This window comes from Larimichthys crocea, chromosome XXII (assembly GCF_000972845.2).
Source record: "Larimichthys crocea isolate SSNF chromosome XXII, L_crocea_2.0, whole genome shotgun sequence".
In the NCBI taxonomy this organism is placed as follows: Eukaryota; Metazoa; Chordata; class Actinopteri; family Sciaenidae; genus Larimichthys; species Larimichthys crocea.
The window spans coordinates 21,791,028-21,818,644 of NC_040032.1; the positions used below are offsets into that span (position 1 = coordinate 21,791,028).

The 27,617-nt window shown below is 39.3% G+C and overlaps 1 protein-coding gene across 1 annotated transcript in view; it reads left to right on the forward strand.

Moving 5' to 3' along the window:
* The window catches only part of LOC104921918 (polypeptide N-acetylgalactosaminyltransferase 10), an 85,282-nt gene extending 66,496 nt beyond the window's left edge, over window positions 1-18,786 (forward strand). Inside the window, exons 8-12 of the mRNA XM_027273455.1 lie at window positions 3,409-3,516; window positions 9,679-9,900; window positions 10,888-11,004; window positions 13,497-13,646; window positions 14,894-18,786. Coding sequence (XP_027129256.1) covers window positions 3,409-3,516; window positions 9,679-9,900; window positions 10,888-11,004; window positions 13,497-13,646; window positions 14,894-15,058 — 762 coding nt within the window. The 3' untranslated portion in view covers window positions 15,059-18,786. The remainder of the gene's footprint in view (window positions 1-3,408; window positions 3,517-9,678; window positions 9,901-10,887; window positions 11,005-13,496; window positions 13,647-14,893) is intronic.
* Window positions 18,787-27,617: the final 8,831 nt, after the last annotated feature.

Consider the following 27,617-nt stretch of genomic DNA (forward strand, 5'->3'; position numbering starts at 1 on the left):
ATAGACTCCACACGTTTGTGTAAAACCTGATGACCCATGTTATCTTAGCTTGTCTGACAATGTTCCAAAGACCTTCCTGTTATCTTACAGAACATTTGGCTTCTTCAACTTCAAGTGCAACCATAAATATTCAGTGGGGTTGAGTTCATGTAACTGTGAAGGGAAGTGCATGTCAGTCAGGTCCTCTTTGGTCTTCCAAGTAGTTCTTGCAAAGCTTTGAGGTGTGTTTGGGGTCATTATCCTGCTGCAGTATAAATCCTCCATAAAGATGCTGTCAGAGGGTGTAGCATGTCTCTGAAGAATGGAGAGCGTCAAACTCCAGAGTCAGCAAAACAGCTCCAGACTTGAAAATTCCAACCACCATGTTTCACTGTGGGTTTGATACCCTGTGGTATCATACTCTTTCCTGTTTGTCTACTCACATACACCCTTCTGTTACTGCCATGAATCTCGAACTTGGATTTAACAGTAAATATGACTTTTTCTAGTCATCCACTGTGAAATGCTGGTATTTTAACTGCTACTCGTCCTCTGCTACAGAAAGTCTTTTGCCAGGACTTTTGCTGATTGGAGTCTTGCTTTCTGAAGTTACTTATTGATATATTAATCTTTTAATGGTGTGGTTACTTTTGGTCTGCCTGATCATGCTTTGGATGGAACTGATCTAGTTTCTACAAAATGTTTTAGATGTTTCACTGCCCCCTTTGAATCCTTTAGTCTTTTTTAAGCTGACAAAGCCCCTCTTTGTTTGGAATAACAGTTTTACTTCTGACACTTTCACCTACTTTCTGAATTCTCTTACTTTATGAATATTTCCAGCGTTTGGACCCCACTGTTCATGTTGTTTTGGCAGCAATTGTCAGTCGACCGTTTCAATTGTTTAGGTACAAGGACGTGCTAAATTCAACTCTTGTTTTGGTCATTTTAGCCAAACAGGCCCTGTTGCATGGCTGACGCTCTTTGTAATCACATTTGCGATACCATGATAGATTATGCTTTTGTCTGATGCTTCAGCATGAATTATTCTATAGTGTAACCGCAACTGCTTGCGACTTGGCCAGCATGTTAAGAACTAGCCTCCCTCTCCTCTCTGCTGCCTCTGTCATTGAGCTTTGAACAGACAGAACGGCCAGTCACAATAATTGAATTCTGGTTTGAATGAGTAAGGACTTTTGTCGTCTCACTCAATTAAGCACAAAGGCCACTGCTGGGTAGTTTGATTTGATTGGACATATGTTGCAATGCAATACTAAGTGTTGTTCCTTGGAGTGGAATTTCCAGTGGAGTGCATTTGTTGTTTATAAAAATTGAGCATGCAAATCAAATTGACTGTCAAAATTGTTTTACCTTCTACTGCCTCTTCATATTAACGCATGCTCTTTTTTTGCCCTATTTTCCTAATTGATAACTGCAATGATAGTGATTCAGCATATATCACATGCATGAAAGCTTTTACATGTGCTGTTTTGACCAGGACCAAATCCTTCACTGTGAAGCTTTTTCCGCAGTAAAAGAGCCGATAGTGAGCAGAGAAAATAGGAGCAGTAGTCATCTGATGCTATGAAGATACGAATGTGAATGTAAACATTTCATACAGTTGAAAATAATAGGAAAAAGACACGCTCAAACATAAATAATAATAATAATTTTGAGTTTACAGGTGACCCCAAAAAAAGGAAAGACTTTTTGATTATGTTATGACTGAATACCAGTTGACAGTTGTGAGAGGACCTCTGCCCTGTTTCTTGAACCTTGTCAAATGTTTTTGACAACTGGTTAAACTTTGATGTCAGTGCTTGTTAAAAACCTCTACTAAATTCCAAAAAGGACTGAGTAACAGAAACCTTTCATCTCCAGACTAAATACATACTTCATTATCATGACACTTAATGTCATTAAATATTACAAATAGCCTTCTGTTCTATGAAAACTGGCCTAGTTGGTGGCTAAAGTTTAAAGTTTCTAACAGAAACGTCAGTATAGTTTGAGATGCAAGTGTTTCGGTGCTTTCTTTTATATCTGTTGTCACATTATTACATTATAAGACTCTTGAAGAAACATCGTAACAGAGTTTTCTCACCAAAACACAATCTGTGTACTAACACACACTGACAGAAATAAACCAGCACTTAATTTGTGGAGGAATACTTGATTCACAATCTTGGCTTACTGTATTTGTCAGTTTGTATTATGATGTGGTAATACCATGCCCTGTCTTGGTGATGTGGGTTTAGCCTTTATGTTTGAGGTGAGCGTATTGTCGAGGTTGTGTGAGAGAGGTGAGTGATAAGTCATTCAATTTAATCTTACGGGATACTAAACTTGAGCTCTTGATCCCTCCTGCAGTGAGGCGCCCCCATTATTAAGCTCAAGTGTTTCAGCCAGGGATGAAGACCATGAAAGGGATTGGTGGAGTAGGTCAGTCCTCCCCTGCAGCGAGACGTGGAGAGGGTGGATTCAATCTGTTATTTCCCCTGGTTCTGTTTGTCTAAGCTGGAGTGGTGCAACAAACTTGACAAGGAGTAATTGAATTGAAATAGCATCCAGCTGATGTCCACTCTGGAGGATCAGGAAGGGGAGTGATGCAGAATACCAACAAATTGGAAATTATCAAGTCCAAAACAAAGGTCCATCAGGGACAGAGCAACGTTTTCTTTTCTTGACTCACTGAGCATCCCCTGTGATCAGTCTATGCCCATCATCACTGAACTCCAACCTGTTAAGCCATTGCAAGTCAATCTAAATAAAAGGGCAAAGAATAGTTTCCCAGACTAGATCTGAGGGATTCAAGTCACGAGTACATTGCAAGATCTTGGAGTTTGTCGAGGACTGCCTTCCAAAAGCAGCAGAACAAATCCAGTTTTAGTCTTTTCTCATTTAGCTAAGCATGATTGACTTGTCTTGTTCCCTCTGATGTCATTTAATCTCTCTGCAGTCTAGAAACACATGAACCTTGTGGAATTGTTTTGAAAGGTGTTCTCACTCTTCACAGAGGATGATTAATATCTGCGGTAGTCTAATGTCACATCATATTTATCTACTGAGGAGTCTGACTGTGCATCTCTACTGTGACTTTGTCTTCTTTCCTTTTGTCTTGTCCCTTTCACAGTCGGCTGTAGGATTCATGACCCAGTCAACACACTTTACAACTCAACAATATTCATAATTTCATGTCCCTCTGCTTCAGTCATCCTCCCACTCCTTCCATCTATCTTTACATCCTAACCTTGCTTCCTCTCCGTTGTTGTGTCATCATCTTGTCTTCCCACGCTTTGTGTTTGATCTCTCTGATTTGTTGACCTCATCAACTCATCTGATATTCACACTGTACAGTTACACAAACACCAGTGCAGCAGCCTCCTCTGATCTCATCTTTTATCACTGCTGAATCTCTGTGTGTCTCTGTAGGTGTGGATGTGTGGTGGTCGGATGGAGGACATCCCTTGCTCCAGGGTAGGACACATCTACAGGAAGTACGTCCCTTACAAAGTTCCTGGAGGTGTCAGCTTGGCCAGGGTGAGTCTCTGATGGTTTTAAAGGCATGGTAATGTGGACACAAGGACTTTCTTTGCAGTGTATTTGTTTAAAATGCTCATAGGGAACAAAAAAGCATCTCTCTTTACATCTGTATTTCCATTTCTGGTTAGTTATGTTTGTTTATGTTTCTGTGCGAACATCTCATGGTCAAATGTTGAAGTAACTTTATACATTGTGCTGTGAAAAATGAAACACTTCTGCTGTTACTCCATTATAAATGGGATGACAATGAACAGATTTTTTTTTTTTTTTATATATATATATATATTTTCAACCTTCAAAATAAAATAGCTCGTAGCGGTAGAGTAGAATGGACGTGTTCATGTTTTGTTCACTCTGGCAGGCATCTGGTCTCCCTTTTGATTATTCTCAACTGTTCAGCTATAACTTCTTTTATTAAAGGTGAAACATCATTAACCTTATGTATCAGATTCGGTTTACAGATCTCGGGGGTGCGTATGTTTTGAAAAAAGTTGTATAAGGCTTTTTTTTGTGGCTCCACAGGGAGCTGTGGGAAGTTTACCAGATCCAGTCCTTGAGGCCAGTAGTTCAGTTTTTTGCATTTGGCACCACATAGACCGTGACTCATAACTTTAGCACCTTTTTTGTCTCTTGACTTGCAGAGCACATATGAAACTCTGTGTATCTAGAATTTTAACCTTGCATTTTTCCAATAACGAGCTCAAGTTTCTTCATTCCCGGTGAGCTTTAACACTTCGACACAGTAGAGAAATTTTTAAAAACTGCTCATCTGGCCTGTAGCTGAAGACTATTCATTATGCATGAGTCAGCCTTAGCCTGACACCTGGCTCTGTTTGGCTCAGCTGCATATGTAATTAAACCTCTTGGCCTTTGTTTTTGCTGTGTCGGTCTGACCATTAGCCCTACACCCTCACCCCTCTTACTGAGGCTGTATTAAATGCTGATATCAAACAGGCAGCAGGTTTAACAATAGAGAAATCCTCGCTGTATCTCAGCCTGATGAACTCTGTTTCGGCTCCTGTGTCCTTTTCTGCATAATAGTTTTTTTTGTTTTTTTTAATTAAATACATAAGTGGGCCTCTTCTTTTGAACTGATTTTGCCGGATGACTGGTGTGCTTGTTAGTATCATCAGGAATGAATGGGACTGCATATCTTGATTAGAAATAAAAGCCATTATGATATAATTTAGTGTTTTTATTAATTGGCCGCATTGCAATTACAGACATTTTGTTAAATATACATTTGAGTTTGGCTGGTGGAAAAGACAGAAAACAGAGCTGTCTTCTGTCAAAAAGTATGGTCTGAGGTGTGCTCCATTTAAATCTGTTTTCTTAGAGATTTTGAATATTTTGAAAAGCCTGGAGGTCCAGGCAGCCATAGATAGACTGCAAAAAGCTTTGAAGTAAAGCTAAATTGAAAGTATTTTGCTGTCTGCAGAAAGGTTTTCCTGGCAACTCAAAGAGGAGGAAGAAGGAAGAAGGAAAAGATTTAGACATTCCTTTGCTGTTTTTAGCCTTTTAATGTGGATGAAAATCATCAGGAAAATTACCTTGTAATGTGAACACATTGTCTTTACACATAAACAGCATTTTGAGATTTAGCCTTCAAACATCCCTGCTTTAAAAAAGAAAGGGATTGGGTTGGTGGCAGACCTGAAGAAAAGTGACCCAGGAAGGCTGATGATAGTGAATTTTTAATAATAGTTCATATAATTAGGTGCAAATCAAAGTACCTATTGTTACTATGAAACAGCTCTGGACAGTTGTCACAGCAACAGTCTTTATCTTCTGATGCAGCGTTGAATAGAGTGCCGTGCAGAATGATTAAGCCAGATTCAGCTTTTTTTGTCAGAACCCTGTTGGCAAAGAAATGAGGAAGCTGTGTTTTTCACATTGCAAGGTAAAGGAGTGTAGGAAGATTCACAAATGCTTTAATAATAATAATAATAATAAAATGTAATAATAATAAGTGTATTGACACGCTCGCTTTGCTTTAACGTGGCCACTTAAGTTGTGTCTAGACACAACAGTCATGGTTTAAAACTTCTTCACCTGAGGTGAGAATAAAACCACGGTCTTTATTTTCCTCGATGCTGTTTCAATATCAACTGTTTTGTTCGAATTTCCCACACACATGAATGATTACTTATCATCATAGTTCTTTTACAAAACACCGCAAGAGCAGGTGAGTCCCAACAACAGGTACAGGCAGTCTTGAGTCCAGTCAGCATGGAAGGAGATAGAACCACTGAACTCCACTTCACCTGGAGGGTGAGATTTTCGCTGCAGGCAATGAACTATGCTACAGGGATTCTGTGTGCGTATGTGTGTCTGTGGCTAGAGGCTTTTTTCCTCTACATCTGTACCTCCACAGGCTGGAAGATTTGTAGTTATTCTTTCCTGGGAGGCTCACTGAACCCATATTCTCATTCATTTCGCCACACAAGCCTCCGAGGCTGCTAGCATCTGTATTCCCAGACATGCGTCTGTACCTCAGAGGCTGACAGGCTCCGTTTTTTTTTAACTCTTTTACACCTCACAGGCTTCAGATGGATGAATTTCCCATTGCTTTGGCATAAATCTTTCATGTTTGCAATTGTCTGAGCTTAAAGAGGATGTGGAAGAACCTTCCTGCTGCACAGTTCCTATCAGTCACCTGCTTATCTTTTTTTTTTTATTCATTGGTAAATTAGATACCTTTGTAATGATTGAAAGAGCTGTTGAAACCAAATGTCTGATACTTTTTGTATATTAGGTGAAGTCCTTTGCAGACATTTTGCCCTTTTTACCCCACATGCTTTGTTGTAGTCTAATGAAAAGATGTAAACACGGTGTGGCAAATACATTCAGAGAAGAGACAAAACGTGCAGCTGAATGTACTTCTCACCTAAAAACAGCAAAAACACAAGCACTCCCATGACAACAATTTTCAGCTGTGATCTAAGACCAGCTCTCTCAGTTTGCTTCTATCACGTATGTAGGCCACACCAACTGGCAAATTATACTCTATAAAGAAGGCCACTTTTAGGATATTTCTGTCTGGTACTCTTTTTGTTACCTAATCTAATGGTCTGTCCTATGCTCATGTTTGACACAGTTCCATGGCACATTATTTTCCACAAGAGGTGGTCTTGTCAAGGGTTTATCAGCCGGCCAGCTGCTGGCTCGGAGTTAAAATGAGAGTGAAACAGAGAGATGACCTGATTCTTTGAACATGTGACAAGCAAGCTGATGCTTAATCCTGTTAATTGAAGGTGGTGAATTGAATTGTGGTTGTTTGAGGTACTTATCCCTTGTCAGTGTATTACCTACAGTTGACAGTGGAGGATCCGACTGAAGAAACAGCATGAAAGTAGAAAGCAATGTACTGCTGTGGACGGGGGCAGCAACAATTTCTGCCACCTTAAAAAAAAAAAAAAGGCAAACCTAAAATAATCAATATCAGTTTTCACATGTTTACCTCGCTGTCAGACAACCCTTTGCGACAGGAAACTGAAGTGTTTATATCGATCTGCGCTCTCTTCAAAGCCAGCAGACTTAATTGACAAAAACATTTTGCCTCGCAGAACACGACAGTTGCAGGTCCACGATTAATCAGTTTGTTTGTGTTATTGTGTGACTTTGACGTTTTAACAACTAACATTAGTTTGGTCCAACCAGCGACTCCTGTGTGCTGCAAGGTAAAATTGTAGGGAGTCTGTTGAAGGCTTCAGTTTCCGGTCAAAAAGGGCTGTCTGACGGTACGGTAAAGCAGTGAAAATACGTGCCACGTGCAGACTGCCACCTACTGTAGGTAATACACTGACTATGGATACATACCCCATACAACCCTACGTCTCTACATCTAAGCCTATCCATTAAAACCTTGTGTTGGCCTTTATGTTGTACAAATGTCCCATTGGTGCAGACAAATCATACAGTATATGTTGTTTGTACAACATTTTAAGAACAACTAGGATTTAGAATAAAGCTGCAGGTTTGAACATTGATTTTCTGTTTACATAGCCAGATTAGTCAGTAGATCAGATAGTATAATAGGCTGCATCTGAAACAATTATTGTTTTACAGAGAAAAGAGCAAGAGGCAGAGACAAAAATGCATCTTTTCTGAAGCCACTGTGTAAATAATTAAGCAAATAATTGAGTTCAGTGTTGTATCTGCTTTCATGATTGGGGACAAGTTGGTTCTTTTTTTTTTTATCTCTCGCCTTCTGGGAGACGATGGCAGCTTCTGTGTGATGACTGGATGCCTTTCAGCTCAGTGGCTTTGATCATTCTGTCATGTCAGATCAATCAAAACATCAAGGATGGCAGGATGTACAGATGATGGCTTAGTCTGGGTTTCAATGAAGATTTGATGTCCAGAAGCACCAAGATCTGCTAAAATGTCAGAGTGTTTTACTCTTTAGCACAGAGGGAAAGAAACCAGAAATCATTGACATGTACACAACATAACAAAATATTGAAGTATAAAAAAAAAACTATAAACTATTAAGTCTGTTTTTTTTTTTTTGTGCACTCCTCTTCCTCCCACCTCGCCTGTTGGGTGAGACCCTGGATGTTAAAGATTAACCTTGACATCGCAAAGCAAACATAAACGACCAGATGTCTGGAGATATTAGTCTGGAGAACATCCAAGAAGTGGATTAGATATGTTGAAGTAGCACTGAGTCATCTTTTAGGGTAACTGTGGTATTTTTTCAGCCTGGACCCTATGTTACTATGTTTTTGTGTGTTAGTGGCAGTGAGTTAACAGGGACAACAATTTTTGGAATTGTCTGTGACGTAATCCTTATGGGCAGTACTTCAACCAAACCAGATTTGGTGATTGTTGGGAAAGTGGAAAGTTTTTCTTTCTGCCAAGTTTGACTAAAGTGTGGTGGCTTTAATTGATTTAGTAAAAAAAAATATGGAAATGTCCCTAGAGAGGTAGACCTTTTCACGAATAAGTGTCAGACACTTAGTGGCAAAAACAAGCACTTTTAGTGGATTTTCATTTAAGTGCCAACATTAAAACTTCCCCACTTGTTTCCAAGTGGAAAAATACTAGTTAGCCTGTAATAGATTTATGGAAACAACTTAATGCTGTATTGTGTAATGTGAAAGGGGTGGCTCATGTGGACAAACCCACAGAGAATTATCACCCAACTCGGCAGCTCCCCTTATCTAGCTGTTTCTTCTGTTAGCTATATTTAATCTATTTAATATTTAATATTTATTTATCCGTACTGTATAATTGCTGCTGCTATACAAGCTGTAATATCTTACTGTATTAATTTCAATCTGTCCATACTGTTAATACTGTATATATCTTATAAGATAATCCATATTTATATCTGCTCTATTCTTTATATATCTTTATACATGGCTTTATACATACTGTACATATTGCACTTCACTGACTTTTTGCACTTCTGGTTAGATGCTAAACTGCATTTCATTGTCTTAGTACTTGACATTAATGACATTAAATCTAATCTTAGCTCGACCAAACGTTTTAGCATCTTTCAGCTCATTGTTTTGGTTCAACAGTCCTGAACTTCATTAATTCAACTTCATTCATTTGTATTCACTTTCACCATTCTCATCAGCATAGTTTCCAGCAGCAGCACCAGCAGACAGACAAAGTTAGTATATAGCTGTGGAGAAAGTGGAGCATTCAGCAGCTAAAGAGCCAGATATTTCCCTTAGGAGTCAAAAACAGAGCTACAAGGAGAGTTAATAATGGAGTTAAATTGAACAGGTGGCCAGAGACATATTTCCAAATGAATGCTAATGTTTCTCCCTATCTGCTAGAAGTTTGATTCTAGACCACATAGAGTATATAGCAGATAAATGAGGTGAACGGTGACGGTCTAGTAAATTGGGTTTTCTAATCAGGTGGTCACATTCATGTCCATCTGAGGAGGTTTTCCTATGGGAGAAATCATCTCATTGCTACTGCTGCTTCTGCTTCTTATTTAAAGACTGAACATCATCAATGGTCTACATCCAACCTCACCCAAGCAAATGTCTGTTGAGCCGTCCCTCACCACAATGAACAAACTGAAATGAGTCCCTGTAAACTTCCTTTATTGTCCTCGGTATGTTGTCGGATGGCAGCTTAACTTTTGTGAAAATGTAAAACAGAAACAAAACTTTAGTTGTACTTTGATTTCAGAATCTGAAACGTGTGGCAGAGGTGTGGATGGACGAATACGCCGAATACGTCTACCAGCGTCGGCCTGAGTACCGCCACCTGTCAGCAGGAGACATGACAGCCCAAAAGGAGCTGAGAAACCGCCTCAACTGCAAGAGCTTCAAGTGGTTCATGGGCGAGGTGGCCTGGGATCTGCCCAAACACTACCCACCGGTGGAGCCACCCGCTGCTGCGTGGGGAGAGGTACAGTCATTAGTTATTTTACCCGGAGTACTGGACTTCAGTGAAAAAACACTATACTATTTTATCTTGTAACATGTAACACCAAATCTAAATTTAAGACATCAGGTGTAAAAATATCAGGAAAGGAGCAAGAGGGTATCAGAGAGGAGAAACAGTATGTAGAGCGAGTTTTATGAGTGTTTTTGTCCATAAAGTCTGGTGGTGTTGAAACTGTAACATCATGAGTACAAGATAATACACCTTGTTAGTTTCTCCAAAGTTTTCTTTCAACTTCCTTGAATTAAGTTTTTGTCTTGGAATCTGTCCAAACACGTTTGTTTTGTTGTTGCTAATACATCTGTGTGTTAAGTAGCTATTACTTGACAGCATTTTTATCCAGTGGTTTGGTGTGACGCTCAAGTCACGGTAGTGCCAGTAGACAGTATGACATGAAAGTTATGAAACCAAAAGTTGATATTTGATTCATTTCATTTTCATTGTTATGTTTTTATTTGAATATTCCCTTTATTTATCACCTGTGAAAGCCTGCGCCTAAAAACACAAAAGTACATCCTCAAAAGTTTCAGGCATGATTTGAAGTCCTTCTTTTAAAAGTTATTTAACCGTCAGACCAAAAGATTATTAGCAACAGCTTCTTCTTAAAATAACTCAAGAAGCTGTCAAGGCTGTTTTAGCCATTTGGCTCTAATAATCATATCTGTCTGGCTGCTGCCTGGAATTTTTCTTTGATTGCACTGAGTGCATTTATTCAAAGTTTATTCCATCACAGATTAATTAGCGTGTTATTGCCTCCCGAAATAAACCAAACTGACGCTATAATTCCAAAACTTGAACACATTTTTTTGTTCAGTATAAGTGTGGAACCTCCAGCCACTAACACAGACTCAAAACTTAAAACTCTTGCTGCATGAATCATAATTGTGTAACAGCTGAACGCCCCTTGTGTCCCTGTCGATGATTTTGCTGTTACGTGTGTTTGTGTCGTAGGTTCGTAACGCGGGCAGCGGCATGTGTATGGAAAGTAAACACTTTGTGTCGGGGAGTCCAATCCGTCTGGAGAGCTGTGTGAAGGGACGGGGCGAGGTGAGCTGGAGCCATGGACAGGTGAGCAACAAAAACTAAAATACCAATAAAAGTAAAATGATTCAACCTGTTCAGGCTTTAGAAATTACAGTCACGAGTTACCTGGATCAGAATCACTTTTATTCGCCAGGTATGTGAACACACAAGAGGAATTTGCCTCCGGTTACGCTCTGCTCTATTGGTACAGACATGCTTTTTGAGGCAGATGAAGATTGTAGTGCAGGAAAAATAGTTTCTTTTTATTATTATTAACTCATTTAACACCTGATACATGTTGTGTTTTTGGAAAACACTTTGAGCGACTTGATGTGAATTTGTTGGTTTATAGAAGCAGACATTGTCATCGTTGTCGCCTCAGTAATTGTGTTTCCTCTGCTAAACACACATCGATGTCAAATGAACTCACGCAGTCGCACACACAAACACTTCGCTGCTTCATTGTCTTTGCATTGTCCTGTAGGAGTCTTGTTTGTTCTCGCGCGTCACACTGAAGATCTTTAAGCCACGCTCATAAAACAACCTCAATGAATTCGATGTCCCCTTTTGTTTCCACAGCTGAAATGTCGCGCCTCCGAGCTCTGACAGTTTAATTGCTTTAATCTGAGGATGCATTGTACTTTAATCTGTGTCACAGTTGCAATCTGTGTTCGGTGTCTGCGAGAAAATGGATTCACTGCAAATCACAGAAGGCCCCCTGGTAGCTCTGTACAAGATGAGTGGAGGAAGTCACGGACAAAGTGACGGACAGACATTTTTTATTGTGAGATTAAAAAATAAAAATAAAAAAAAAACTTTCACTAAAATCACACAACTGCAATAATATTAGAGCTTTCTCTATTGTCAGACAACAAACATCAGAAAGAAGAATCATTTTCTTTGACAAATGTAATAAAAGCAAACGGATATGACTCTGCGGAGCAGCAAGAAGATAAACTTATCACTCGTGACTGCTGAGTTCATCATGGTCATATTTAATGCAACTTTGAGATCAACGGATAGACAGTGACAAAACAATTAGATAAAAAGGGAAGATCATTAAGGCTGTCATCAATCAAAGTGGCATGAAAAGACACTGTGTGATGAGTCACCACCGTCTCATTGCAGTTTTATAGATAAATCAATATTGATTGTCCGTACCGGTCGCTGAAGATGTTTATGAGCAATTACTGCATACACTGCACAGGTAAATTATATATCATAATGTGCATTATATATTATGTTACATTAATAATATAGAGTCTGAGAAAATATATAATTTTGTATCTGTTTTTTTCTCAGTCTGTGATGAACGAACTGAATGAAGCCTGGTTGCTCAAACAAGTAACCTCTGACAAACCCACCTGTCAGCTTAATCAGCCACACTGTTAATTTTGCATAGATTTAAGACTTAATATTGTAACACTGGTTACTCTTAGCATTAACTATAATTTGACTTTTACTCATTTAAATGAGTTTCGGGGGTGCGGGTCAAGCAAAAGCATGTGTGTAACATGAATACTTGTGTCTGCTTGAACTGTAGGACAACTCAACACTGAAGGAAAAGGGTGTACCATAAAAGATACTTCCTATTCTGAATTAAGGAATCGAATAGAAATACTTATTATTAATTAAATGATATGAATTCTCTAAACCTGAGCAAAACCATGAGGGTAATCTATGAAATGAAATCTTCACAAAAATAAATCTCATCTTACTTTTTTCCCTCTCTTTAGATAAATTGTCCTCCTTTCAAAGGTTATGAAAAAAATAAATCTCATCTTACGATATAATTTGAAAGGGTTCCCTTTGATGTAAACAAATCAACATCAGAGCTCAAAAGACCAAACTGGAAACTGCAATTATTCCCAAATTGACATCGTGTGTCTGCATTCGAGGACATGTTGACAAGTGTTTGCTGGATATGGGAAGACAAATATGTACAGCTTTCAGATCCCCACAGCTCTGCAGACACTGAAAGTATAATTTACGCTCAATGTGCCTATAAAATTCACAACAACTCGCACAGACGTCATAATGAACCTTTTTACCCACTGATTTTGAGACATTAGATTTGTTATTATCCACAGAGGCTACTCTGAGAGAGAGTGACAAAGGCTTACAATCAGTACATTAATAATCATACGCGTTAATACAGACACAGTAGCCAGCCAATAATGTGAGTACAAAGGCCACGGTGACACTCAGTCAGAGGAACCTTGCAAGGATCAAACCCAGAGTCTGAAAGGAGGAATAAGCTTTAAGAACAATGGAAAAGTGCAAAGTACTTAAGACGAAAGTGTTCTCCTGCTTTGAGACTTTTTAGTCTGTTTAACTTTGTAAATTGCACTGTTAGGTCTGGATGAATCATTTTCAAGAGAAACACACACAAGAGAACACTGTGGTGCTTCATAGCTTGATGGAGACGCTGTAAAAAGGCCTTTTAAAGACCATGATGGCTGCATCTCCAATTGGTTTTGGTTTGTTTTTTGTTTTAACCTTAAAAAATGACATTACAACTTTTCCGTTTCCTGCAGGTTTTCACATTCGGCTGGAGAGAGGACATCCGGGTGGGCGACCCCATGCACACCAAAAAAGTCTGCTTCGATGCCATCTCCCACAACAGCCCCGTCACCCTGTACGACTGTCACGGCATGAAGGGGAACCAGCTGTGGCGCTACAGAAAGGTACGGCAGAGGAAAGCGGGCAAACGTTTTGAACATTTTGTTCTCCTTCCTTCCTTCCTTCCTTCCTCTTTCTGTGAAAAACAACAAAGTGCTGCAAAATAAATGACTTCGAGGCCACTTAATCATTCTACAGAGTTTAGACAGAATCTACCCTCAAGGTGATGGATATTCATAGGGCCTCATTATGCCATTGTTATGCATTTAAGCTCATTTATTGCAAAGATATGGCATACAGGAGGCCACATTATTTGTGAATCTTCTAAGATTTTGCACAGTGTCATGAACAAGCTTACAGCAGTGAAAGACAAGACAGCAGTGATACAGCATATTGTATATTTATATATATATATATATATATATATATATATTAAAAAAACACATGACCAAGCATTTCTTGCTGCATGGTAAAGAAACACAGCAGTAGACATCATCAAGAGTCATAATCCATCAGAGTCAGCGATAACTCGCCAGCTCAGTTAAAAGCAGTGAACACATGACAAAACAGAGGCACCACAAAACATCTAGTTTTCATGTCAGTGTCAACGTATTCTGCTTTATTTTTATGACTCAGACAATATCAGCAATCATTGTTGATCAAAAGTATCTAACCTGAGATATCAACTTGTCTTTGAACATATTATCACAGTAGTCTGATCTTAAATCATTAACATGTGCTTGAACATTATACTGTATTATAATGCAGTAAGCTTATATAATAGGACCGATAATAACACGTCCTATGAAGCATCCATAACTGGTGTATGAATAAATGTTAGCACAGTAGCCGATGTGTTATTATGCACCAGAACAAAACCTTATAGCGTTTTATATTTATTATTATTCACCGACAGATTTGAATGTGTCTCGTGAACACGTGTTACGTTTAAGGGATATTTAATTTGAGAAATAATGATTTAAAAACTCAAGGCCTGCTTACTAGATTTTCTCTGGAGCTTTCAGATGCATCTGATGGACAGACAGTGAAGATCTATTTATAAATAAATACATGAATCAAATGAATAACTTTACAGTATGAATACAAATAAATGTAAATGCCTTCTACTGTTTTAAGTCAGCTGTTCATCGTCTGCTATGGATGCTTCAGTTGTTGACAAAGAACATTTTCAGAGTCTTGAAATCTTTGAATGCACCACTAACAGTGTTGACAAAGTCCCTGCAGGTAACTCACGACGGGGAGCTTGTTAAAATCCGTCTGTTTGATATTTTTTTCTGTCTCCCTCTTCTAGGATAAGAGTATTTACCACCCCGTCAGCAACAGCTGTATCGACTGCAGCATGACCGAGCGGCGGGTCTTCATGAACACGTGCAACCCCTCCTCCCCCAGCCAGCAGTGGCTGTTTGAGAAAACCAACGCCACCGTGCTGGAGCATTTTAACCAGGGCGCCAACTGAGGCCCTTCACAACAAAACAATAAAAACAGACTCCTGACGCACGCAGACGTGGATCTGCTGCTCCTGATGCTGTCAATTGGGGGGTTTTATATTTACTCTGGTTCCAACGTTTACCTGGCGCTGAGGTGACAGCTGTTTCTCTTTGGGGTGCTCAGAGCGAGGCAGGATGGGATACCGCAGGGGGGGAATGGTGGGGGGGGGGGGTTGGTTAAACACATCAGTTAGAGGAAAGACTGAGTTGAGCTCTGATGGATGGGTGTGTGTTTAAAAGTGACTTTGTGTGTGAGATGTATTTGTTCTGACACAGCGGCGCTGTGGCGGTGGGTCTGTCTCGCTTCCTGATTTTGCTCTTGATTAGTTATCTGACATTCCTCTCCTCTCCTCTCTTTTCCTGCCTCTGTTTCTCCTCTTCTCCTTTTTTTTTTACAGCCTCTCTTTCCACCACTTGTTCCCTCTCTATCTATCCACCTTTATCCTCCGTCTCCATCTCTTTCCCCCTCCTGTCTCTCCTGCTACGCCTCTGCCTGCACGTCCGTCTCTATCTACCTTGCATGACTGCATCTTTGCCCACCTTCTCCAATCCCCCTCTCAAATCCCCTTATGTCTCTCCAGCTCTGACAACCTCCCTTGGGGGCGGGGGGAAGGGGAGGGCTCCCACTGAGCCAAAGTCATCCTGACACCTGGGTGAAGCCAGGCAGAACCACTCTGAAAATCACCTGGTGAATTGATTCTCCTCTACAACCCCTCATCCTGCCCTTATGTCCCCTGCCTCCCCCCTTCCCGCCTCCCTCCTCCCCTCCGGCTCGTAGTCTCTCCTCTCCTTTCTCTCTGTGGCTGATGTAGCAAGTTGACAACGAAAGTGTGACAGCGACCTCTCTCTGTCATGCCCTTCGCTCCTTCTTCTTCTTCTTCTGTTTGGCACTTTCCTCGCTCTGCCACATTTTACTCCTCAGAGTTGAGCGCTATCTAACGCCGGGGTTTGTGCGGGCCAACTCTTGCTGGTTAAGGGCTTGTTTGCTATGGTTGTGGTGGTGGTGGTCGAGCTGCTATCACTCCTCTTAGAGTCTCCCTCCCTGCTTTCTGTACACCCCCCCCTTTTTTTTTTCTGCTGTTCCCCACTCGGCTCTGCCGATCAGTCGCCGGAACGACCTCGTCACACACCGCAGGACCGCAAACCGACTGCGGGCCTGCCTGCCTGGATGACTTGCTATGTGACTGGCAGGCCAGCTGATTCACAGCATGGCTGTCTGATTGGGTAGATGCTGAGCTGACACATCACTTTAGCGTACAGTGTGAGCAGGAGGGGAGACAAATGGGGGAATTATGCTGGGTAGGCTCGCCGAGGTAGCTCTGGGATTGAGACAAATGTAGAGGTTTAAAATGCATAAAGCACTTGTGTAACGATAAACTTGAATGAAATCTTAGTGCCTTGTTGGAAGAGGACTAGATGTGGGTGTGTGTATGTGTGTGTGCGCGCGACTGTTTTGTCCGTATCGGCGTCGGGGTGAACGATTCACTCAAATCAGGAAGTGACTTTTCTTGAAAACTGATAATCTCCTGAAGTGAAGTTGAACACGAATTGAGCTCGAGTCTGGCGCAGGACATCGAAGGCACCGCTGGTTTTGTGACTGTTGTTCGGCTTTCTAAATGAACGCAGGTGTAACTGCTGGCTGTGAATAGAGCTAAAGAGACTTTTAGTTTTTTTTTCACCATATTTTCCTCCTGCCTTGAAAAGTTAACAGACCCTAAGAAGACCTCTGTTCTGTTCTCTTTTATCCACAACATGATGCTGGTATGTTTTTCCCACCTGTTAAATCCAAAGTACTAAAAGTGAATTGTTCTTGTTTACCACCATTTTGAATCCCTTTTGTTTATTTGTTTTTTTTAAAGAAATGTCCTTTCACCTTTTATTCTGATTCTGTGGTTCAGCTGATGATTTTATTTGAATTCCTGCTCAACGTCATGTTCTGGTCTGTCGCCTGCATCATTCTCTAATCCGATTATGTGAAGCTGAACAATGTACAATGTGTTGTTGTTTTTTTATCATCACTTCCAGGTATTGTGCTCCGCTTGATTTTTAACAGTGAAAATGTAGACTGAAACAGAAAGAGGTCATATCCTCGGCGTACCTTAGTCGAAGGTATCTGTAAAGTCACAAACCAGGCTGGCTTAAATCACATTCAGTTGTAGCATTTACATTTGTAGTGCAGGTTAGATTGAATTCTTTCCAGATGATAATAGTAATAATTAGTTTTAATTACAGACACATGCAGGTTTTATCATTATATCAACTCGATATGTTGATTTCAGTCAAGTCGTAAACACAAATCTCACAGCAAATCTTATGTATATTTTAAATAAAATATAAATTTCTGGTTCACCCTGACAAGGATTTATTTGGATAATCCTCCTCTGCTAAAGACTGCTTCAGACTAAAGACAGAAATCTGTGTTTTTTTTTTTAATAGACATGTACAGTCATGGTATTCCTGAGATATTTCAGGCAAGCTTTACTTTTCCATTTTGAATCTGCTCCGAGTTTAAATTGAATCAAAGTCAAAAGATGCGTTAAAGAAAGGAGATTAACAGTATATGCAGAACCTCCCGTACATCCTCTGTCTCACGTCTCATTTATTTGAGTTGCAGTACGGTCACCTGTCGTACTCTGAGGAAAGAATTTTAAATATAGTTCAGGGTCGCTCTGTGTCTGTTTCCTCTTGACCTTCTAGCTACACGCCTGAACAGCTTGTACATGGTCAGATTGTTAAGAGGTGAGTGGGAATTGCTGCTTCAGAGTCACGGCTGTAGCCTAGTTTCCACTACAGGACCAAACTAAACACCCATCTGACCTTTTTTTTACACCATGGTTCCAGTAAAGTTTCTTTGACACATCACCACGATAACTTTAAAATGAAAGTTCTGGTCAGATCAGAAGTGTGATGTGTGCTGTTCAGTCAGGTGACTATTGTGAATGACAAAGTTGTGTAGAGAACTGGATACATAAGGCAACATTCTGGGCTGAAATGACTCTTTGGTCATATTTTTCCAATACGATGAAACGTGATAGCGACATTTAGGATGTTCATATTTCAGGTCTGTGTCTGTCAGTTTGTTGCGGAGTTCTTCTGCCCCCAAGTGGCCAAAAAAATATCTATTAATGCAGCTTTAAGCACTGGCTCACTCAGTAGAGTACAAGTTCTCGTTCGCAACCAACGCTCTTGGCTTTCTGACAATAAAACTGCCTCGGTAATGACTTAATTCCACAATTCTCAGTTCCTCTGGCCGGACTTTTACGCTCTCTTTAATAGAACTTCAGCTTGAATTCACAGGAGCAGATGATGATTAGGATGAACTGTTCTGTCGCACAGATCCAGGGGATTCGAAGTAAAGTGTTTGAACCTCTGTGGCCATTACTGTGTTCTACATAAAGTCCATCCACCTATATGCTATTTACAGGAGAATTTATTTGAGCTGCATAAAATAGAAAAAGGAAGTCTCTAGAGAAATCAGCCAAAAGGATGTTGCTAACTGTATCCCTTGAAGTAAAGTTTCGGATAATTTTGTGAAAGTGTCATAATTTTTCGCTGATCAGAGTATATTGTACCTTTCCATTGCACATGTAAAGTATGTTTTGATTTCATCAAACTGTAACTTGGGTTGACTTAAGAGTCTTAATGGTGACAGTTTACATTTACTTTATTTCAGCTTTTATCCGCTGTGGTAAAGTAAGTTACAAACCTCTTATTACTGTGTATTCACTCCTTGATAACCAGTGTTCAGTGCAGTACAAAGTATAAAAAATCACAATACTTTACAACAGTTTATGAGGTAAGGCCATTGTAAATGTGTTGCCGTTTTTTTGGTTGTGATACGAAAATTGTTTTGGTTTTGGGTTTTTTTAAGTGGTTAATGGTTCCCCCCCCAATGTTGTTGTGTTCAGACTAAAATTTGTCAAGCGATGTAAAGAAATGTCATTTTATAAAGAGCAAAGGTTTTTAATGTCCGCGGCCAGTGCCGGCCAGTCACACAATGTTGTGTACATGTGTGTGAATTTTGATGTGTAGGGAAGTGTAAATTTTGTATCTCATAGAAAAAAAAATCCAATATTTTTTTCTACTGACATTGCAACTGTAAAAGTGTATTTAGATATTTAACAAACTGTACAATTAAACTGGAATTGTATGATATTTTTGGTGAAATTGTAAAAATAAAAAAAGGTTTCTATATTTGGATGAAAACCTGTCTGTGGTCCCCGCTTTGTACATCAAACCAGCAACTATACATATCCCGATTTACATACATATTCATACAGTTACAGTCATGTCCTTTCTAAGCCTCTATTGATTTTGTTTTCTTGCTGGCTGAGCCTGAAAAATCTAAAATGTCCAGTAGACAGTAAACCTGTCTACTGTATGTTTTTCTACATAAAGTATCAGGAGAAACTTGATCAGTAGTTCCGAGGTTAAAAAAATCCTTGTTATTATTATTATCATGTGTCGTTGGCTTTATAATAACCAGCAAAATATTTTAGGGCTGACTGATTGTATAACGGAAACTTTCTGTAAACTGAAAATTGTTTGTCGTCGTGGCTTTAAATATTGACTACTAATTACTTTTTTCTTCATCGTGAGGAAACGCTGATGAAATACATGCTGGAGTTGTAAAATGAAATCAATTTTTGCTGAGGGATTTGAATGAATTTGTCTGTAGCAAATAATGTGTCAGCAACCAGCTCTGTCCTGCTTTTTAAAACCCCTCAGCTTAAAACATGTTTTTAACATCCTGAAAATCTTGTTTTTGTAGACCTGTGAACAAATCACACTTCTTCTCATTACTGGACCAAAGTTTCTGTGTGTACTTGTGCTACTTGAGTATTGTTAAAAAGTTTATTTCTCAACAGTTGCACTTGAACATGTGCAAGTTGCATCAGACATATGGAAGTGATAAACCTCATGAAAATGGAACAAGAGAAAGGAGCCAAATCGGCAGTAAACTACAGTAACTAACTTACGTGGCAAACAGGGTAAACACGCCTTAACTTTATTATTAGCATGACAAAGGGAAGCACTACAGTGCCCAAGTACAGAACACAGAGCTGCTAATGTTGCTGTATACTCACAAAAACAATGAGTGTGTTGTTCTTCAAAGTAAAAACCTGTGCACATTGAATCAATACTCTCCACAGATGTCACCAAATTTCACAAAGGTATGGTGGCCCTGAGAGCTCAATGAACTGTAACTTAAAAACACACACACACACACACTCAAACAGACAGAAGTAAACTGAGAAAACATCTTGAGCATTTTGACAAGTGACAAGTGGGGAAAACAGAAATGCTGCAAGTAACACAAGATAACAACATAAACTGTCTCCAGGGGATGCTGACAAGTGACAAACACAGACAGGACACGCTCATTGTTTCATTGGTAACACTTTCTATGAAGACCACATTTACAGCGTGTTATGGGGGCATTCATAGTGACTTATAATGCGTTCATAATGCTTTATGACTACACTAATAAACACACATAATGCACTATATCAACAGTCATGAAACATTATAGATGTAACTTATAATGAATTGTAATGTCAAGTGTCTCATGGATGCCATTGAGTAGTTATTAGCTATAGGTTAACTTAACAGGCTTATAATACATATTATATATGTTTTATACATAACTGTAATTCTTTGCATTTTGACTTTTTACATAATAATGATTTATGTATTTATTAAACCTGACATAACTTGACTACAGTTGATTGTCGAGATGTGTGTATAAGTGAGTGTAGGTATTCATAATGTGTTATAAGCCCCACCAGTCACTAATGAAGAGCATCCACCAAAAACTTAAGTTATAGTTCATTACTAATAATTTGATACAGTGCTTTAGAAAGCATTATGTGTGTGGTCATGACACATTATGAATGGGTTAGAGAATAATTGGGTAATAACTGGGTGAATAACTCACTATGACAGCCCCCGTAACGCACTATGGGTGGTCTTCAGAGAAAATGTTCCCATGTTCATCCCATTTTAGGGTCCCTGGAAACATTTTCCACCCTCCCGAGTGCTACTTGCAGCATAATTTCTTAAATTGCATTGTGTGGGCCTCTGTAGGACCACGGTACAGATCTCATTACCAAATGCATGTAGGTTTTATCACCACAATATTTGCAGCAGTTCTCATAATCTGTGTAACGCGGCGACCCATCCACAGTGGAGATGACAGAGCACCAGGTGGACAGAGAGGCGACTCATTCCAGCTGCGAACGTCTCTTCTAAATAACTTCAGAGTGGGCGTCTGCTGCCCAGAGCTTTCTAATTTCCTCCTCTTGTCACTTCTTGTTGTTGGTTTTGTATGACTTAAATCGCTTCTGTGACTGATGGCGCAAAAACACACTTTCCCCAAACGTTAATCCCATAATCATTTCCCCCCGGCAGCTCGCTAACTCTGATAGCTTTCAGGTTTCAGTGATTTATTCGTGACTGGAGTGATATTGCTTTTGCAAGTTGCCCCCATTTCTCTGAGTCTCCTGGGACGTCACATAATGCTCAACTTGTCACGGCGGCTCTGAAGGAGGGAGAACATTTTGGTTTGTTACACTGTGAGAACCATTTCTAGTCTGGATCTTATTGGAGCTTTCAAATAATTACACAATCACAGGAACAGTTTAGCACCAAAATGAAAAAAAATAAATAAAATGGTTTATCTATTGTATTGTTATTATTGAAACCCTGGTTCTACATTTCTCAGTGGGTGTGAACTAAACCGATGTTATCAGTAGAGGTTAGTTTTCTGCATAATGGTTTTCCCATTCATATTTATTTCCAGTTAATTAGCAAATAATCAGCATTCCCTCAGACTCATGAGCTGTAACTGGGACAGAGATCAGGCTATTACATTAGCACAATGTTCCACTGAAGATATCCATTAAGATTCTTTATAGGGCTTAGCACCATTATAAAACGTAAAAGCCAATCCAATTGTCTCCCATAATTCACTAATACCCTCCCTCCCTCTCTCGCTCTGTCTCGGGCCACAGCTCCCTCCAATTACGCAGCAAAATGGAAAGATGTTTCAATGACAGTGTGTCACACTTTTGGTTCGCGCACATTTTCCGAGGCCTGGGCGGATTTGACAGGTTCAACTGCAGGGCTGTATGGGAAAACTTACTTTGCCTTTTTCTAAGATTATTTTTGGCTTCTCTGCTATCGTGAGAGAGAACTTAATGTCGAGAGACAGGAAAGTTTAGGGTAGTTGGTTAGAGGATATGTGAGCTCCTATCAGATGTGATTTTCCTTTTTGAGATTAAGTCATCAGTTTAACCTAATTATTTGGACGTGAAATCTAACACAACGTCTACAGAGGCTGTGTAATAGAAAGCAGCACGTTATCAGCACGGCAGCAGCTTTAGTCCTTCAACAGTGTCTACACAGGGTTCGTTCAGGCACAGTATTGAGTACGGGTCTGGATGCAGCCTGTTTAGACAGCTGGATTGATTCAAATTGAAGTGTATCTGTTCTGCCAGATGTGTGCGAGGACAGACAACTGAAATACGTCTCCTGTGTAGACGAGCCTAATGCAACATTTTGCAACTTTTCTACCATAAAATAACAGATTTTAAATCATTCTGATACTACGCTGACTTGCAATCAGGTGAATGGTGTCTCATCGTATTTCCCTCTGATATCCTGCAGCTGCTGTTAGCTGGTTAGCTCCGTTCGGTCTGATTGCTCACAACACTAACGGAGTGTCTGATAGGAGAGAAAGTTTGGAGGTAGTTTTCAGGCCTGGAACGAACGATGAATACTGACAGAGAGCTGGCAATGAAGTGTCTGCATGTTTGGCCTCTAGCAAGGTTGTCAACTCACTAGTTTTTGATCATAAGTAATGGAATCATAGAAAATACGCACGTACAGCTGTTATGATTCCTGACTTTTTCTTCACTATATTTACTACTATTTTCTCTTTTACCCCCTTATTCTTCCTCATTTATTTATGCACCGATTACACAGACAGATTCTTTTTATGTCAAAACGTAGCTGGCAATAAACAAAAAAATTATATATTATATATATTATATATTATTATATATAAAAATATATATTTCTGATTTATTTGGTTTTGAAAAAGCAAGTCAATCTGTAAATCACTGTTTTAAGCAGCATATTGTCTAAATGCTACTGTAGCTTTTTCTATGCGCCAACATGAAGGTGGCTGAAAAGTCTAAGAGAGATCCGATGGTGGAAAGATAGTGGGCTGTCATTATACCGCAACATGTAACTTATAGAATAAACCTACAAGAGCTACACACACAAATTAGGTTAAATGGAAGCACAACAACAACAACAACAAAAGTCAACAGTTCAGCAGACAACACTGAAGTTTTGTTTACTGGCCAAAGGAAACTTTCTTTATCATCATCGCAGCTATTCACTACACGTGAAAGAAGAAAAAGCAGACAGCCTCGGTGAGGGGTTAAATAATCCAGGAGACAACAAACAACAAGAAAACAACACAAACAAAAGATAATTAAAAAAAAGGATTAAATTATGTTGCGTTTGTTTCTCATGGTCTCTTCCTTCTTCCTCTTCTTCTCCTTCTCTCTATCAGCCCCTCTGCTCCACAGTCTTGTTATCTTGGTCTTGGGTCAGTGAAAGATAATACAACCACAGTCGGAGAGATAATACCCCAATCTCCCACTAATCCTTGCTTGAAAACAAACTAACAAGCTCCACAGACAGACAGACGGACAGACAGACAGACAGACAGGATAGTCTATCAAAATTCAAAACATCAATGAGCTCAGGCCGAAGCAACTCCGTCCACATTGATTCTTTGTTAGCAAGAGCAGCTGTGAGGAGAAAGCTGAAAACTTTTTTTGTCTTCTTTTTTTAAACTTGGTGTTCTCGTCTGTGCTCAACTTTACTGTGGCTCATACACCAGTTAACAACAAATGATGCTGACTATGAACGCTAGTCCACCTGGTTCATTTTTATTGTGCTCTGCTTTCATCAGAATGTTGGCTGAGCATCTTTTACAGTAATATGTGACAGACAGGGTAATATTTATTAATAAAGACTTAATGGCAATTTGCCATCATATATCACTTCCTCAAGAAACACTCAAAAACATTTGTGTCCATATCCCAATAAAACAAACTGCCCAGGGGTTTTGTGCTTATGGAAAATATTTAATAGCCTCATAATACAATCTGCAATGTACCTGTGTACCTGTTCAATCCTCAACAGGAATTTAGTTAATGACTGTAATGTGAAATGTGTTGAACCCACAGAGAATTCTCAACCAACTCTACAGTTTCTTCTTAACTTTCCAGCGTGTTTATTTTCATTTTCAGTTCATTGTTTAAATCCACTCTCACTTCTCATCAACCCTGTTTCCAAAAAGGCAGCAGGCAGCTGTTAAACCTACTCCACACCTGCTCAGCACCAGGCGGCACACAGGCAAAGTTAGCAATTAGCTGGTAAACAGTGGAGAATTCAGCAGCTTATAGAGTCACATATTTCCCTCTGGAGTTTGTGGAGAGAGCAACACACAGAACTAAAAAGAAAAAGTGAACATTGGACTTGCACTTGCCAGAAGTACAATGTAACTGTTTGCTAACATGCTCACCAGAATAACTCAATAAGTGTTCACGGCTTGTTGCTGTGTGGAGACACACAAGTGACCAAGAACTAAATCGATAAACATCCTTTAGGAGTTCTGAGAGGCGGCGGTCCATCTAAACACTTAAGTTGAGTTATATAAAAAATAATATTTTTCACAGTGCAGTAGTCTGGCATTCAAGAACATTTTCTAAAAGTTCATGGTAAAATACATAGAGATATCGACAATATCGTTAATACGAAAACAGAACAGAAATGTATATGCACTATATAAACACACTGTCAGCTGGTCTTAAAACTAGATTTTTCATACAGGGGGCCCTCACACTAAGGATCATTACTACAAATATGGAAGCTAGGGGTAATCTAACATTGTGTACACTACATTTTTCCACCTAGAGTACAACACAAGACGAGCAAGCTCTTTATGCACAGAGGGAAAGATGTACTTTCCAACTCAAAACTACAAGCTCAACAAAATACACCTTCAAAGGGGACAGAATCACATTTTAAGGTTGTCTTGTTGAAAGTTGAGTTTCACTCAAGGTTTCCTCAAATGATCTCTGATGCTGCCGTAAGGGTGTTGAGAGGTGTGCGGCTCCAAGGTGAGAATGACAAGAAAAGTGAGTTTTATCTCCTTGCATTGATTAAATAAATGTCAGAACATTTATTTTTAGAACCATTACACACTCTGATATACTGATGCAGAATAGATTTTTTTCCCCAGCTACTTCTGATTGATGAATGGGGCCTATTGTGATTCTCACGCTGAGGTCATTTTGTCTGTGCTGTGGCAGGGATACAAAGAGCAAGATGAGTCTCTAGTGATTTTGCATTGATTCTTCTCCTGCTAGCACTGCAGCTATGTAGAGAAATGACATTCATCACTGTCCTGACTGTTTAAAACAGCAGAGTGGAGATAAAGTTGAGTAAAAAAAAAAAAGCGTTATTGTGTCTGAGTCTGGATGTGTGCACTGCGCAAAGTCTGGTGAAATGCCTGGAAATGAGCATGATGTCTACATATGCTAATGACTCGAGAAGTGGGTAATCCTTTTCCCCGGCAGGAGAGGATTACGAGGAGACACGACTAGAAACAGGAAGTAGTTTAACATTTAAATAGTGCCTGGAAAGTCAGAGTAACTTCAACTCTCAAAGACCTAGGTTCAGACACCTAATCGCTGAGCTTTTATTTGAATTTAACTGAATCCTCAGCAACTAAAAGTATACATTCACTCTTTGGCCCATTTATTTAGTTTAGGTCCTCAAATTCAGAGGATTCCCACAATTCCAGATCTATCCTCGTGTCTCCAACTCTTGAAATTCTCTAAATCAAGAAGTTCCAAGAAGAACCTTTCACCTTGCTGTAGTAATGTGGAAACTGTAGCAAAGCAGTGAAGCCATGGCTAAACCTTCATAATGTCTTTTGACAAACACTATCAAATCTATCTATTATCCAAACTGAACTTCCTGGGATGTACTTCATCATTCATGCATGTATGTATGTTTTCAAATGATTACCTTTATCGGTATTTTGATATGTTGGTTGGCTTGAATCTGTGTGTAAGTGTTGGTATTCATTACATTATGAGGACATATGTCCTTTTGTGGGACCTGGTCCCTGCAAGGTAAACCATTAACTACTGGGTTAATACTTCATCTTCTGTTAAGATAAGGAATTTTTTAGGTCAAGGTTAAGGTAAGGGTTGGGATGGTTAGGCATGTAGACGGCAGGTGTGCTGGTTTGTCCACTAATCATAGTGTGACAAACAACATTTCAGTCGGGTAACATTAGTTTGTAGCTGCAGATTATAATTGGACTGAGATAAATAATAAAAAAGTACAGTCAAAAGAAAAATAACACGTTGTTTGTTTAAAATTGGGCTGCATACTGAGAAAGTTGTATTGTATTCAGCAGTCTCTTACAAAGACAATGTATTCTCTATCTGTATTATAATATTGTCTCTTGGGTAATGTGAGGGATTTCAAATTATACAGATTATAATCTTACAGATTTGTGAGAGGACAAAGACAGATAGATGATATTAAGGTATAAAATGGACAATAGATAAAAGATTGAAGTAGCACAGAAAAAAACAGTTAGGCATGAGCAGATGGGCAGATCACTGAGCAGAGGTGATGAGAAGGTAATAATGGAGGGCAGAGAAAATTGGATGTGGGCAAAGGGACAGAGCGAGAGATGAAAAGGTGCAGTGATGCACTGTGACAATCCACACAATCCACCCACACTGCAGTCCAGGTGTTTAGGACGGAGACAGGGTTCAGACTTAATGCATGTTTGATTTGTTGGTGAGTTTGTGTCAAATACATGATGAAGGTTCAGAAGACAGATACAAGGAGAGATATAAAGAAGCGTAATTTCAAAATAAAGTCAACTGACCATCTGTGGAAAATGCTGCTGCAAAAACAGTTAATAAGTTTAATCCAGATACACATACTTATTTGTTAATTATTTATCCTGTCAACCAACAATCATTAATTTTGGAATGTAGTTGGTGATTCATTAATCTCAAATTAATTTAGTTATTTTGACTATATTCATAAATAAAGCAAATGTGCCATGTTCATGAATGTGACTACGCACCAGACTGATATTGAAACATTTTTGCTACACAGGAGGAAGAAAGGAATGATAAAACATGAGGTTCTGCATTTTCAGACTTGGTTAAAGTGCTGATGAATTCAACATAGTGTGTAGATGATAGGTATCTAATTGAAAAGGACAAAGAACCAGATAAAAACAGGGAGAGGTAAGGTTAAAGACACAGCAAGAATGCAAAATGAACAGCAAGCAGACGGGACATGAAATGAAGCATAAAGATGAAAAGGGAAAAGAGACAAAGTCGAGACACCAAAAGAAAGACGTAATGATAGAGAAAGATGGTGGCAACAGGTGGAGATCAGACAGAGAAA